At 36.3% G+C, this 15748-nt stretch overlaps 1 protein-coding gene and 1 pseudogene across 10 annotated transcripts; both read left to right on the top strand.

The window, feature by feature from the left end:
* Nucleotides 1-233: 233 nt before the first annotated feature.
* LOC112011836 (putative pentatricopeptide repeat-containing protein At1g19290) lies at nt 234-8334 on the top strand. 10 transcript variants are annotated; one of them, XM_065781608.1, is made up of 6 exons: nt 234-3266; nt 3361-3452; nt 3531-3595; nt 3873-4030; nt 6862-7043; nt 8247-8334. In XM_065781608.1, the coding sequence occupies exons 1-2, from the start codon at nt 465-467 to the stop codon at nt 3442-3444; spliced, it is 2886 nt and encodes a 961-aa protein (XP_065637680.1). In that variant the 5' UTR covers nt 234-464; the 3' UTR covers nt 3445-3452; nt 3531-3595; nt 3873-4030; nt 6862-7043; nt 8247-8334. The 10 variants fall into 10 exon arrangements, with proteins under 10 accessions (XP_065637680.1, XP_065637675.1, XP_065637678.1 ...); XM_065781603.1 differs by having other exon boundaries at nt 3686-4030; XM_065781606.1 differs by having other exon boundaries at nt 3531-3666.
* LOC112011896 (protein DA1-like) overlaps nt 7819-15748 on the top strand; it is a 9529-nt pseudogene continuing 1599 nt past the window's right edge.

Genomic DNA, 15748 nt, shown 5'->3' with positions numbered 1-15748 from the left:
AGTAGCAAGACACACTAGGATTTAAAGACGTCACTTTTATCTTTTATCTTTTTTTGTCTTTAAACTGTGACTTACATTTTATACTTCTATATTTTCTGGCAAAATGCTTTGCGGGGGTAGCATGAAAAATACAAAGCCCAAATTTAGGCCCAGGCCACACAAAAATTATCTAAAGGCCCAAAACTCAAAAATAACCAACAAGAGAAAAAATTAAAAAAAAATTTCCCAAAAAGGGAAACGAACACAGCGGACGGCTCTCTCTACTTTCGGACAAGACTCTCAGTCGCACTCACACTCACACTCACGCTTCTACTTCTCTAAATTCCTAAAAATGCAAAACACAAACCAAGTTGAAGTCCAAGAGTTGTGATTTTCGAAGCCTATTATGATGGTACGGCCACAACACCAACTCTCTTTGCAAACCAAAACCCACATTATCGGATCATTCTCCTCCTCCTCCTCCAATGGTCAGGTACGCCACTCCTCTCCTGCTCTCTCCTCTCCACCCAATCAGATTCCTCCACGTGTCCCGTCCCCTTCACCGGATCGAATCCAAGCTAACCCGGCCCGAATTAACCGATCGGATCTCCCGCCTCCTCGTACTCCAACGACACGACGCCATATCCAACCTCTCCTTCGACTTCTCCGACGGACTCGTCGACTCCGTTCTCCGAAAACTCCGTTTAAACGCTAGCGCTTGTTTGGGGTTTTTCAAATTGGCCTCTAAGCAAAAAACGTTCAGACTCAACGTTAAATCTTATTGTAAGATTGTTCACATTTTGTCTAGAGCTCGAATGTACGATGAAACGAGGTTGTATTTGAATGAATTGGTTCGTTTTTGTAAGAATAACTACACTGCGCTTTTTGTTTGGGACGAGCTCGTTAGGGTTTATAGGGAATTCACGTTTTCGCCGGTTGTTTTTGATATGGTTTTAAAAATTTATGCTGAGAAAGGTATGATAAAGAATGCACTACATGTGTTTGATAATATGCCTAAGTATGGTTGTGTGCCGAGTTTGCGGTCTTGTAATTGTTTGTTGAGTAGTTTGGTAAGGAAAGGCGAAAGTCACACTGCTGTATTGGTTTATGATCAGATGATTAGGATGGGGATTGTGCCGGATGTTTTCACGTGCACGATAATGGTGAATGCTTATTGTAAGGAGGGGAGAATGAGTAGAGCTTTGGAGTTTTTGAAAGAAATGGAGAGTTTGGGTTTTGAGATGAATGTAGTGACGTACAATTGTTTGATTGATGGGTATGTTGGTGTTGGGGATGTGGAAGGAGTGGAAAGGGTGTTGAGGTTGGTGTTTGAAAAGGGGATTTTGAGGAATGTTGTGACTTATACAATGTTGATTAAGGGTTATTGCAAGCAAGGTAAGATGGAGGAAGCAGAGAAGATGTTTCAAGAAATGAAGGAGGAGGAGAAGGAAGGGTTGGTAGTAGTGGATGAGCGTGCTTATGGAGTGTTGGCAGATGGGTATTGTCGAGTTGGCAAAATGGATGATGCCATTAGGGTTCGGAATGAGATGTTGGAGAGAGGCTTGAAGATCAATATATTCATTTGCAACTCATTAATCAATGGGTATTGTAAGCTTGGTCAAGTTCATGAAGCAGAGGGAGTTTTAATGCGTATGGTGGAGTGGAACTTAAAGCCAGATTCTTATAGTTATAATACGCTTTTGGATGGGTACTGTAGGGGAGGTCATATAAGCAAGGCTTTCAAGTTTTGTGACAAGATGCTATATGAAGGAGTTGAACCAACTGTTGTAACTTACAATACTCTTCTCAAGGGTCTATGTCATGCAGGAGCCTTTGATGATGCTCTACGCCTTTGGCATTTAATGCTGAATAGAGGGGTGGATCCAAATGACATTGGCTATTGTACTCTTCTTGATGGGCTGTTCAAGATGGGGGATTTTGACAAGGCTTTTGTGGTGTGGAAAGATATTTTAGCACGGGGATTTACTAAGAGTAGGGTTGCTTACAATACAATGGTAAATGGATTATGTAAATTGGGGAAATTAGTTGAAGCAAAGGAGATTTTTGACAGGATGAAAGAGCTAGGATGTTCGCCTGATGGAATAACATATCGAACCCTGATTGATGGATATTGTAAAGTTGGAAAAGTTGAAGAAGCTTTAAAACTTAAAGAGACAATGGAAAGAGAAGCTATTGTTTCTTCCATTGAAATATATAATTCTCTTATTTGTGGGGTTTTTAAGTGTAGGAAATTAAGTAAAGCGATGGATTTTCTTGCTGAGATGCAAACTAAAGGATTATCCCCAAATATTGTTACTTATGGCATCTTTATCACTGGTTGGTGCAATGAAGGGATGTTGGACAAAGCTTTTAGTGCATATTTTGAGATGATTGAAAAGGGTTTTGTGCCCAATGTAATCATTTGCAGCAAAATTGTGAGCAGCCTGTATAGGCTTTGTAGGATTGACGAAGCAAATTTGCTTTTGCAGAAGATGGTGGATTTTAATATTGTTTCACATGAACGATGTTTTAATAAGTTTCTCAAGGATGACGTTAGACATCTAAACATATTGAAAATTGCTAATTCAATTGAAGAAAGTGCAAAAAAAATTTCTCTACCCAACAAAATTGTGAACAATATAGCTATATTTGGGCTATGCAAGTCTGGGAAGATAGATGATGCAAGAAGATTATTGTCAGAATTGTTGCTTAGAGGCTTTAGTCCTGATAATTTTACTTATTGTACCCTAATTCATGGTTGTTCAGCCACTGGCAATGTGAATGAAGCTTTCAACTTACGAGATGAGATGCTGAAGCAGGGTATTGTTCCAAACATTACTACATACAATGCTCTTATTAATTGCTTGTGTGAGTCAGGAAATATGGATCGAGCATTGAGGCTTTTCTATAAACTTCACCGTAAGGGGTTAACTCCTAATGTAGTTACCTATAATATTTTGATTGATCAGTATTGTAAAATTGGTAATACTAGTGAAGCCCTTAAATTGAAAGATAGAATGGAAGAAGAAGGGGTTGCTCTATCTATTATTACTTACTCTACGTTGATCAATGGTTTTTGCAAGCTGGGAGATATGGAAGAATCTACAAAGCTTTTGGATCAAATGATCGAGGCTGGCATGCACACAGATATGAAGAAATTCTCCAAGCTTCAGAATATGACTCAGATGAGATGTCCCTCTCTTAGTATTGTTTCTCCTGAGCCAGCAATTTTGGACGATTGCTTAGATGCTGAAGGAATGCCTGATAATTACTACATGTCTGAAGCTGTGAGTTAATGCACTCTATGAACTAAGAACTTTTTGTGAGAAACATTCTATCATTGAAATGATTTTGAGTTTGCTATGGTGTTGTGTTCACAAGTGCATCCTTATGCATCAACATGCAAATTGTGGAGATGTAGGTTGTAACCTCTATATTAAGGAGGGCTATGTTCTAGTTTCTTAGAAACCCAGGTAATTTTCTTTGCAAATGGGATCTGTTTTCCTTTTTGTTGCAAGACTGTGCTAGTAAAGGTGGTTTCATTGGTGCAGGACACATTTAGTCAGAGTCATCCCAAAGCATATGTTCCTTTGTAGTTTCTATGTCATCAAACTAGGTATCACTTCTTCATTCCAGAAGTTGCACTTCATGAAGTAGTTCCCTAGAGGTCCTCTATTTGGAACCAAGGTGATCATTATTATTGTAGGCAAATTGCTGATGGGTCAAAATCCAAACCAATTATTTCTAGGAGAAATTCCTGTTATCTAATTCTTGCATTCTGTTTCTAGTGCAAAGGTATTGCAGACTAACATGCTAGTCCTCTATGTTGTTTAGATTGTCTAGCAATTTTCCTGCTCAATAACTCTTAGTTGGCATAAATGGTTTCCTTGTAGTGAAAAAGAGAACAACATATGCTGAATGTCTTAAATGTCATAAGGTGGCGGTACATGGAACTCAGAAAATCTACAGAAAATGGGATGTATTATATGTATAGCTCCTTACTGAAGATCTTGTCCAAAATGAAGTTGGGGTTGCATTTTTTCTCCATCAGGTACTCTTAAATTGTTGTGTAACTATTTGACCCATGCAAATGTTGTATATGGTTTAAACTTTTGAAGGCTAAATATTTTCGTCATGCATCTGAATTCTTATGGAAGTGTACTTAGAAACTTGTCATGGGAATATAGAGATATGTATAGGTTTGCATTTGTCATGTGAATATAGAGATATGTATAGGTTTGCATTATTCAATCCAACTATGCAGTTTAAGATCTATATTTTGGCACCTAGTTAGATATGGAAAGTTTGAAACCTATACACATTCTGATTGTTCGATTTCTCTTTAATGTTCTTGGGGAATGAATTTCTAGTAAAATATCCGAATAAGTTTTTGTTTTTTCTAATCGTCCTCCTTTGTCCATGTTACACACTTATTCCAAGTTATTGTTTTGTGCTTTGAGAAGCCCTCTCAATATATCGTTATTACTTGACTCATCTTATAGGCCAAGATTGGGGCTTGAATGCTTGTTTGCATGTTCACCGCCTTTTCAAGCATGCAATAGAACTTTTGCTCGATGGTCATCCACCTGATCATGCTTGCAATGGAAATGTTGCTTGATCGTTGTCCAACTAATAACCTCAATAGCTTGTCTTTTTGGGATAGGTTGAGCCAAGAAGTACAATTTTTGGGAAACAGATCTCAAAGGATGTCAAATTTAGCAAATGTAGATAATTAGTAAAAAAAAAAAAAAAAAAAAGGAAAGGAAGGGATCGAAGTACATCTAATATGTGCAAGAGATCCTCCAAGGGAGATGTATTCTCAACACTACTCATATTGGTTGCATTTTCTATGAATTTGTTTTAAGTGCTTAAACGAGTTTCTTAGTGAAGTGTATTTCTAAAAATTAAGCATACTGGTTTACTTTCTACAAACACCTCGACTCCCTACTTTCAACCTTTTTCCCTTTGGATGGGTTTTACCAGTATAAATTTAATTGAGTAAAAAGAACACTAAGGAAATTATTATCTGAGTATAAGGATTAAAATTGAAGGATTTTTATTCCTGTTTATCAACTAGAACTTTTCTTTGAACTCAATATTGGATGTTCTATGAATGACTGGCATGCTTTCTGAACCATAATTCATCAAGATCAATACCTTGTTAGACTTCCATTCCATATATCTACTTCATCTCTCAAAGTGAGAAATCCCACTATTAAGGTCATAATGCCTTTATATAACAGTGTGTTTGGATGGTGATAGAGGAAAGGGGGTAGAGGGGAAGGGGGTGTAGGGCCTGTGGGCCGTGTGGCTCTATACTTTCTCATGTTCGGATTTTCTTTTTTTTTTTTTTAAGGGGAGTCCCCCCCCCCCCCACCTTTTTTTTCAATCCCATGAAATTTGGGGGATTTGGAGAGGGAGAGTTTCCAAATTTAGGTCACTTTTTGGGGATTTTCATTTTTACCCTTAATTAAACTCTCAAAATTATAATATTATCCTACATATAACATGATCAATTTCCACTCAGTCAACAGCAATAATGGAGTCCTCTTGCACCCAACCACCCACACCTCTCACTCTCTCAACTCATCTAAAAAATTCAGCTTTTTTTCCTCTTAATCTATTCTTCTTCTTCTTCTTCTTCTTTTGTCTATTTAGTCTAGGTTGTATTGTCTCAATAAAATTAACACAAATTTAGTTTTTATACAATCTGTAAAAGAAACTAGGATTTGTTTTAGCGACTGTTGAGATTTTTGAGGCCAAAATTTTTAGGCTATTTTTAGAACTGAAACCGTAAGAGGGGTTAAATTTAGGAACGTAAAAGTAGTAGATGGATTGGGATTTGAAGAATTAGGTTTTGGGTTTTGATTTTTGTTATTGAAGAATTTAGTCTAGGTTTGAAACTCCTAAGCCCTAGCCAACATCTTGGGGCCACCCCCAAGGGAGTCCTCCCCTTAATTACTAATCATTTTGAACTCTTTACTCTTTTGTTTTCTTTATATATAAAGAATTGGGTTTTCTTTGGGAAGTAGTATATAGTTTAGCATTTTGGCTTTAAAGGTATGGCTTTGATTATTTTGAGGATTTGCGAATTGGGTTTGTGATAGTTTAGGAAACTCTTCAAGGCTAGAAACTATTTTTGGGTATTATGGATGTGGATTTGACTGTTGTAGGGTTTGAGAATTTGTGAGGGTTTGAGTAGGGTTTCAATGTTTTATTGCGAGGATTTGAGAATTGATCAGAAACTATAATAGGTGAGAACATAGTACTTTTAGTAGGGTTGCATTTTCTCTATTTTATGTATGAGTGTTAATTAATTTATCACATGCAGTCATGTGATGGTGTGCACTGTAGATGTTTTTTCTTTGAGTTGTTTGTGCTTCATCGCCATCTGCATGTTGCACTTATCCATATTTACTTGGCAGGGATAAAAAGAAAGATTTTGGTTCAAACTGTGCTACGTATTGTCCTCTTTGCATCTTTTTATCTCAGAGGAAAATTAATCATATCACTCATTTTGTGGAACTTTCTCATAAAAATTCAGCTAGAGATATCCCTTTAATGCTAGTTGTGAATCTTCAGGTACACCTTTGTTGCACCTTGTCTATCTTTCTTCATAGCTAGTGGAAGCCTTACCTAGCTTTCTCTCCAAATTTGACTTTGAAATTGCATACAATCCAAGTACTCTTTCATTATTTCTTTGCATATATTATTGGGGGAATTTCCTTGTACATGTGAAAAAATCAAAAGTTCCAATTTTTTTCCTTGGAACAATCTTTTTTGGTCTGTCAGATACTGCTTCAGATTACGAGAGATAAAAAGGCCATCTTTTGTTTTTTCTTTGGTTCTTTATTATTATTATTATTATTTTTTTTTGAATAGATTAAACACAGAGAAAGAGAAAGAGAAAGAATGAAAAGGGTGCGAGTCAGAAACAATCTTTAAAGTTGTTCAGTTGTTTATGTTTATACAATCTCTGTGTTTGTAATATCTACTTTTGAGCCAATTGGGATCTTAGCTGATCTGGGTCTCTTCAGCTTCAACCATCTTGATTTTTTTTGGAGGTGAGTCATGACTCCACTATTTGATTCTCTTAACTTTTTTTGCTTTAACCTGAAATTAAGCTCTTGTACATTATGAATTTAAGCATGTTGAGCTGGAAGAATCTCTTTTTTATGTCTGTCTTTTATTTATTTATTTATTTTTAATGTTATATTGAGTAGTGGTGGCGTGAATTTTTGTTGTTCTGTCATTCACGTTGTAGCTGAAGCGTTCTGGGTCATCAAGATGTTGGTGGGTTTTTTCTCTGATTTTCTTTGGTGGGGTTTTTCTCTAATTTTCATATCGAAGTGAAATAGATGAATTTGATAGCTATTGGTGGAATGGGGGTGTGCATGCAAGAAAAAAAATAAATAGTAAATATAGTGTGCTAGTTTGTATGGAGACATGATCAGAGTTTGGCATGCAATTTTATTAGTTCTAATTTCTTATGGATTGCTTTGAACCCATTTGACCTTTTCCTTTTGCCAAATGGGATTGACCTTGATCAAGTCACTGAAGAATTAATTTTTTTTTTTTTTTTTCCTCCATTGTTTTTGGTTTATCATCAAATTAAGAACTGCCGGCTCAAACAGAATTGCTTATAATATCTCCATATTTGAGAAGCATAAACTTGTGAATGCTTCACTTTGAAAATTGGCTTTTGCAGCTTCTTTATGTGGATATCATTAGCTATAGAAATCCACGCAGACTAATCAGAAACATCAGAATCTTCTGTTGCATCTTTTATTCAATTTTGAGTTTTCTTTGCTTAAATAGATGCTTTATGAGCAGGTATAAACCTCTTTGACCATGAGCAGATAACATTTGGCATAATGGGTTGGCTTAGCAAGATTTTTAAGGGCTCAAGCCATAAATTTTCAGAAGGGCATTATGATTCGAGTTATGCAGAAGATCCAAATTATTATGGACCTTCTACCTCAGGGGTTATTACATCTGTCACTCCTTGCCATCCTCTTTTATTGCTATCATTGCAATCTTGTATTATTGGAATGGGACATGCAACCAGTCATATCTCTTCTTAGTTTTTGTTTAATCATGTAATTTGACATTTTTTGCAGTTGATGCAATAAACATTGCTCTTATTATATAATTAAATTGTTTCCCTGATGTTATTATACTACTTAGAGTCCTTGTTTATGGCTTTTTTGAATCTGTTCTTTATATGGTTCTCCTTTTGACATGTTTCAATGGGAACTTGAATGTAGGATGTGCGGTCAGAGAATGATGAAGAAATAGATCATGCTATTGCAGAATCTCTTTTAGAAGAAAGTCAAAGAGGAAAAAGAGTGATTGGTGCGTGATGCTTTCAGATGCTACCACCTCCTGCCATTGTATATTGTCTGTGCACTCAAAGGCATTGCATTATTTTTGCACACCAGTGTTTTCATATAATTTTTTCTAGATATTATGTTTTTTGGCCGGTTATTTTTTGGAGTTCCCTACATGATATCGTAAAGTAATTAAATTTTGAATATTTGTTGCCAAAAAATTTTTTTTGGGCATGTGTATTTCAGCCATTTTGTATTCATTGGTAGCTTGCTCTTTCAATTTTGGGCCTGCATCTGTTCTGGGTCTTTTAGAGTCAGTATTAGGTCGAAGTCATACTTCAACAGTTTGACTAATGCTCCTAATTTATTTGGTCCCCCAATATGCTTGCCCAGATAGGCAAATGCAACCCCTATAAGTGATACGTTGACTTATTTTGAAGCACATGAAGAAAGTTTCATAGAGCCAATTGCTGTTTCATGAGGTGCGATGCGCTTTTTCTATGGTGTGAATATATAACCTTGTCTCCAATCTGTACTTCAACCTCTAATGTAACCTTTACTTGATTCCTAAATGTCCTGCATTGCTCTTAGACCATCTTTGAACATCTTTGTATTCCTATTAAATTGGTGCTGATATATGAAATGATGCATCAATTTCTGGTCTCTGACCTGCTGTCCTATGCATTGCATTTGTTTCTTGGGGTCAATTTCATGAAATTACGCACTTGTTATTTAAATTTAAGTGATGGAGCATATTCATCTCTCTTTTCTTTTTTCTTTTTTCTTTTTTGCACTGGGGGTGGGGGGGAGGTTGTGGTTTCTATTTTTTTTTTTTTTTTGTTAGTGCATTTATATAATAAAATTCTACAGTTTGAATTAATAAGCTTCTCAAAATTTTGGGTAGATCGTGATTCTCAATTGGAAGATGATGAACAACTTGCCCAAGCTCTACAAGAGAGCCTAAATTTGGAAAATGTGGAATCTCCTCCTCCCAGATATGGACATGGGAATATATATCAACCCATGCCAATGTACTATCCTTTGGGGTCAAGGTATTTTAGCTTTGGATTAAATCAATGCATCATCTCAATTTCTGGCCCTAGTTTAGCCCGCACATGTATAGAATGTTGTTTCACAACAATAAACTTTAGCTGTTGGGTGCAATTATCATGCCCCATCTATTTTAAAGGTATTAATTTTTTAAAATTTATTACTCTCTCTCTCTCTCTCTCGTTCTTTTTATTAATTTTGGTTTTTCCTGTAGGATTTGTGCTGGTTGCTACACTGAGATTGGTTATGGAAGATATCTGAATTGCCTTAATGCAGTTTGGCATCCTGAATGCTTCCGATGCCATTCTTGCAACCTACCAATTTCTGATAATGAGGTGCAAAATTTTATTCCTACTCAGCTCCCAAATCACTCTAGTTTGTTGCTGATTCGAGTCTTGGCATCTGTGGTTCTTTTATTAGAAGTCTTGTTTGAATTACCTGTAATCTTTCTTTTCCCTCTCTTTTTCTTGGTTGTTTGTAGTTCTCCACGTCTGGAAATTATCCATATCATAAAGCTTGCTACAAGGAGAATTACCACCCAAAATGTGATGTTTGCAAGCACTTTGTAAGTATCTCTTGAATGAACAATATATGTCTTAATTCTAATTTTGCATAAACTGGCATGCTTCACTTTTTTGTATTCATGGTGAAGGAGAGTTAATAGATAAGGATGGATTTTGAGATATGATGCATCTTTAAATTTGATGCATAGTTAATTTTAGATATGATGCATCTCATTTTAAATCTGAAGGAATGTAGATACGACTACGATGCATGTGCATATGAAGGATTATCAGAGAGCAAACTCTAGCTAATAAATTGGCTTGAACACCCACATTTTAGAAGGAGAAGACAAGCTGCAACGTCAAATTGCTTTAATATATAAAAGGGGTTTCCCTACTAAAGATGCAATCTCAGCTGTTAATTTTTTAAATAAGCATCTCAGAACTTAAAACGTAATCTAATCCATTGGCTTGAAAATATTTTATTGAAAGGACAGTGGGTCACATGACTCATTTAAGGGGTCTCGTGACTTATTAATTGACTTAAGCTTAGACAAGTGACTCACATAAGACTCTTATAGAAATAAATGGGTATTTGCATACAAGGTGCTCCTGACATCTGTGATATGTCAATTTTTTCTCCCCTTGCCGGTGTGCACTAGCTCAAATGACACCTCCTTTTCCCCATTAGAAAGGGTGAAGGATAAATCATGGATTCAAAACCCACTAGATGTGTGTGATAAACTAACCAATTTTTTTTTTTTTTTATTTAAAAAAGCGTCATGTTTTAAAGATCAAATTTGGAACATTTTTAAAAAAATTGACACATTCCGATTGAATTTCTTCTTCCTTGGATATATTACTCATTGCAGTTGTTGTTGGGATTTTCAAATATATTTATCTTTTCAACAGATTCCAACAAATCCTGCTGGTCTAATTGAATATAGGGCACATCCCTTTTGGATCCAGAAATACTGCCCTTTTCAGGAACATGACAATACTCCTCGGTGTTGCAGCTGTGAGAGAATGGAGGTTGGAGATTAAATCACTTTTATCTGCCAAGAAATTCCTATAAACCAATCAAGGTTCTTGGCAAAATGTTAATTGCATGATATATTTGTTCATTATATGCAGCCACAAGACACAAGATATGTTTCCCTTAATGATGGTCGGAGGCTCTGTCTGGAATGTCTGGACACTGCAGTCATGGATACCCATGAATGCCAACCTCTATATCTAGATATACAAGAATTTTATGAAGGTTTGAATATGAAAGTGGAGCAGCAAGTTCCGTTACTCCTGGTTGAAAGACAAGCATTAAATGAAGCAAGAGAGGGAGAAAACAATGTAAGGGCAAATGCAATTAAATCATTTTACATCAGCTGTTGTATGCAAGGTTTTTATTGTTTGTTCTTCCGTAGTGACAATTGGCATGCCAGACATGAAAATTCATAGGATTTATTTATTTTTTGAGGGAAGCATGTCTATACATGTCCTTACACTAGATCTCAAAGAATTTCATAAAAGCTCCAGTTATGTGTCCGAATGTAATATTTCCATCAGTGTCCACAGATTGTTATATATTTATTTTGTCTGGTAATTCTTCCTCATTTCTTAGAGCTACAAAATTGACTTTTTATTCTCTTGTCTTGGCCAGGGACATTATCACATGCCTGAGACCAGAGGGCTCTGCCTTTCTGTTATGATTCTTTGTTTATGGCTTACAATTTGTCTCATTTTGACCCTCAAAATCAACAGGTAAGGTGAACAAGGAATGGGGCTGGAAAGAGAAACGTGAACATGGTAACAGAGCCCTTCAAACTAAGCCGTCGTTGTGAGGTGACTGCAATTCTCATCTTGTATGGTCTTCCAAGGTATTGTATCTTTATCTCTCATTGCTTTTACAACTTGTTCTAGAAGGGAACCATTCAACACCCAATAAAATCAGCAAGTCTAGGGAAGTTAACTGGCTTGTTTGATTCTGCATGATAAAAGTAGCATGATATGATTGGTGCATAATAAAAGTAGTGTCAGTGGTGGACCAGATGAAATGATATGCTCTAATCACAACAGGCCATGTCAGCGTTGTGAAAAATTTGTGTCCTAGTATTACTCTAAAATCAAGGGATTTGGAAATACATTTGTTCACAATTCTATGACAGCTAACACTTCACAAAAGGGAATATATATATATATATATACACACGATGTGTGCGCACACATGCCGCATATATGAATAATATTCTACATTTAAAACAGATGCCACATATTTTTGAAAATGTTTTGCAAGTACTTATTTTTTGTAAATAGGATCTCTTTTTTATGATTTTCTTACATCTATATCTCCATGCACACACACACATCAAAGATCAATGTAGCATATGTAAAGAAATTTTACAGACTAAGACAAGATGCAAAAATATTTCTAGATCAAGCAATTTTACAATACCTAGTTTTTGCCTTTATTGATAGAGGCTCTGAAAATAGTATGTCAATGCCTTTAAAAAAAAAAAAAAAATCTGTAAAACAACCTGGATGTTGCTTGGTAAGGTAAAATAAGAATACACTTAGCAAGTGCTTGAATATTTCTTTTGTTATAACCTGAATGTTGCTTTTTTTTTTTTTCTGTGTGTGGTGGTGGTGGTTGGGGGAGTGGGGGGTGGGTTGGGTAGGGGTGTTGAAGAAACGAGCATGATGCATGACAATTTGAAACTGATGCAACAATAAATTGAAGAACAGGGAAAAAAATAACATACAAATTAGCACTTAGTCTATTTAACACACTAAATTAATAATATGGAGACAAGTTAGACAGTTTGCTTGATTAATAACATTTCAAGGACACAGTTAGTCTACTGGAACTAAACTCTAATTATAATTGAATTTGAAAAACTCAATTATTGAGTTACAAAAGCAATGTTAACACTAGGAAATTAAATAAAATACTAATAACCTGCTTAACTTATTAAGACCTAAAATAAAATCCAATGGACAAACAAATACAATTAACTTCTAAATAAAATAAAATAAAATTATTTCTCCATTTTCTGCATTAGAGCAATTCTTATCAGAGATACTGTCATCGAGTACCTTTTCTCTTTCCAAGTTCCAAGAACACTGGTGAACTTTTTGAAAATCTACTTAAATTGAAAAAAAATAAACTGTAATTTTGTATTTTGTTTTTTTTTTTTTTTTTGATGAGTAACAAAATATTTTATTAAAAAACACAGCCCAGTACATAGGAAATGTACAAAAAGGCAAAAACATCTAGAAACCAAATTACAATGATCTAGCAACACAGGAAGGGAAATACAAGAAAAAGATGGTAAAACAAGACACCATTCGAGAAGAGTAAAAAAGAAGAAAGACTTAAACTCAATCATGGACCGTTCACAACCCTCAAAGTTTCTAGAATTCTATTCCCGCCAGATTCACCACATCAAACAGTGCAGCACAAGCCTCCAAATAACTATATTACGATGACGCCTGAATTTGCATGTCCAACAATCCAACAAATCCATTACCCTTTGAGGCATCACCCAACAAATACCAAACAAGCAAAAAATCATGCTCCACATCTCAAAGGCTATAGGACAGTGAAGGAGGAGATGATCTACAGATTCTCCACACCTTTTGCACATAAAAGACCACTAAAGGACAATAAAATGCCTCTTCCGAAGGTTATCTATAGTTAGAATCTTGCCTAAAGTCGCAGTCCAGGAGAAAAAAGCTACCCGAGGAGGAACCTCCGAATGCCACACCATTTTTCAAGGGAAAGGAATGCCAATAGAAGGGGAAATAGAATGATAATATCCACTCACCTTGAAACCTCGACTGCTGGCTAGCTTCCAATAAAGATTGTCAGAACCAACACCCCGCACCTTAGTGGAATAGATCAAAACCATAAATGAATCCAAAAATTGTGACTCTTGATCATTCACTAAACGACAAAACAGAATGTCCCAAGAAACTCTCCCATTTACAAAGCACATAACTTAAGAGACCGAAGCATCCCTTGTCCTACTAATATTATATAAATCTGGAAACGCCTCCTTAAGAGGACAATTCCTACACCACATATAATCCCAAAACTTCACACAAGTTCCATCACCCACTTCATACCAAATGAACTTGGAAAAATTCCCCCAGCCACTCCGAATGAACTTCCACAAACAAACACCATATGCCCCAGACACAGATTTTGTGCACCAACCACCCCACTCATTCCCATACTTCGCCCCAATGACCCTTCTCCAAAGGGCATCATTCTCCAAACCATAGCGCCACAACCATTTGGCTAATAAGGCAGAGTTAAACCTTCTCAAACACCTAATGGCCTATCCCTCCATTCTTCACTGGCCTACATATCTTAGACCAATTTACTAAGTGAATTTTATGCTGTAATTGAAGAAAAGCAGTTGACAAAAACGACAAATGAGTTTTAAACAATCAGCAAAATACTGCAGAAATTACTCTCTTTCTCTCTCTATTAGCAATAATTAACCTAAGTTACCAACAAAAACCCTTCCTTTTTACCACCTGGGCTGAGGCACAGCAGCCTTGTGGACATTGCTTAAAAACATGTTTCTTTTTAATTTTTGTTACTTTTTTTATAATACATGCATGATCAACAAGAGATATATGATTTGCATGTTATGGAGTTTCTTCCAATGAACTTGGAAAAGATGGGAGTGGGGCCAAATATGCTGACTGAAATTCCTTAACCTGGAATCAAGTTACATGTTATTCTTGGTGTAAAACCACTTATGTTTTAACTTAAATTTTATATAGTGAAGCTCTGATGAGAGATCATGATTGCAGTGATATTATTCTTGAGGGCTGATCCATCCTTGTAAATGTAAGCGCATTCTCATCAGCTCTCTTATAAAAAATGTCATTTTAACACACCAAATACCTACTTTATCATTTTAGTACATCATTTTACAATTGACTATTTATCAGATGTTCTATTCTCCCTTCTAAACATTAAAATAATATATTCAACACATTAAAATAATATATTTCTTCAAAACCCAACAATATTCAGTCACAGCCCCATGACAGTCACCACCAACCAAGAACCACCGCTGCAACCACCACCACAACCACCACCACCGCTACAACCACCCCCACAAACTACAACCACAATCACTGGTCCTCCCAACAAATTCCAAATACAAAAACCTCAACAAAAGAGGAAAACAAAAACTCAAAACCTTCAACAAAACCCCACCGTACACAGCACAGACCGCCACCACCATAACCAAGCACAGCCTGCCACCACCACCCACAGGTACAACCCGCCACCACCAATAAAAATCCACCAGCCGCCACCACCACCCAATAATACCTTAAAAAAAAATCCCCGAAATCAACACAAAACTATCCCAAAAAAAAGAGCTTGAAAAAGAACCAACTCACCCATAATCACAATCACATGGAATACACAACTGAAGGAAAAAAAAAAAAAAAAAAAAGAGAGATCAGAATCAGAGATCTCCACGGTGACAGCCTCATCAGTGAGGCTGAACTTCACGGCAACGGCCGATCTCAACGGCGATGGCGAGGCTGAACTCCACGGCGAGGCCGAACTCCACGGCGAGGCCGATCTCAATGGCGACGGCCGATCTCAACGGAAATGGCCTAGGCGGAGAAAAAAAAAAGACAGAGAGGGAGAGTGACAGGGAAAAAAAAAAAAAGATAGAGAAGGCGCAGACAGAAAAGAAAAAAGGGGGAAAAAAAGAAAGAAAAATGGAGGGGGGGAGGTTCTGGAGAAAGAAAGAAGAAGGAAAAAAAAAAAAAAAAAAAAGGAAGAGAGGGGAGAACTGAGAAGAAGAACTGAGGCGGAGAAAGAAAGAAGGAAAAGAAAGAGAGAGAAGAAAGAGT

Source organism: Quercus suber, unplaced genomic scaffold (genome assembly GCF_002906115.3).
Source record: "Quercus suber isolate HL8 unplaced genomic scaffold, Cork oak 2.0 scaffold_15, whole genome shotgun sequence".
Lineage (NCBI taxonomy): Eukaryota > Viridiplantae > Streptophyta > Magnoliopsida > Fagales > Fagaceae > Quercus > Quercus suber.
Note: the sequence above shows the minus strand (reverse complement) of the source record. Positions and strands in the feature narration are given on the sequence as shown.

Excerpts from the sequence above, each read along its gene's own strand:
- LOC112011836 (XM_065781608.1), top strand. The coding sequence starts at position 465 with ATGGTCAGGTACGCCACTCCTCTCCTGCTCTCTCCTCTCCACCCAATC. Across the intron at positions 3,267-3,360 it reads ATTACTACATGTCTGAAGCT|TGCATCCTTATGCATCAACA; the intron begins GTGAGTTAATGC and ends TGTGTTCACAAG.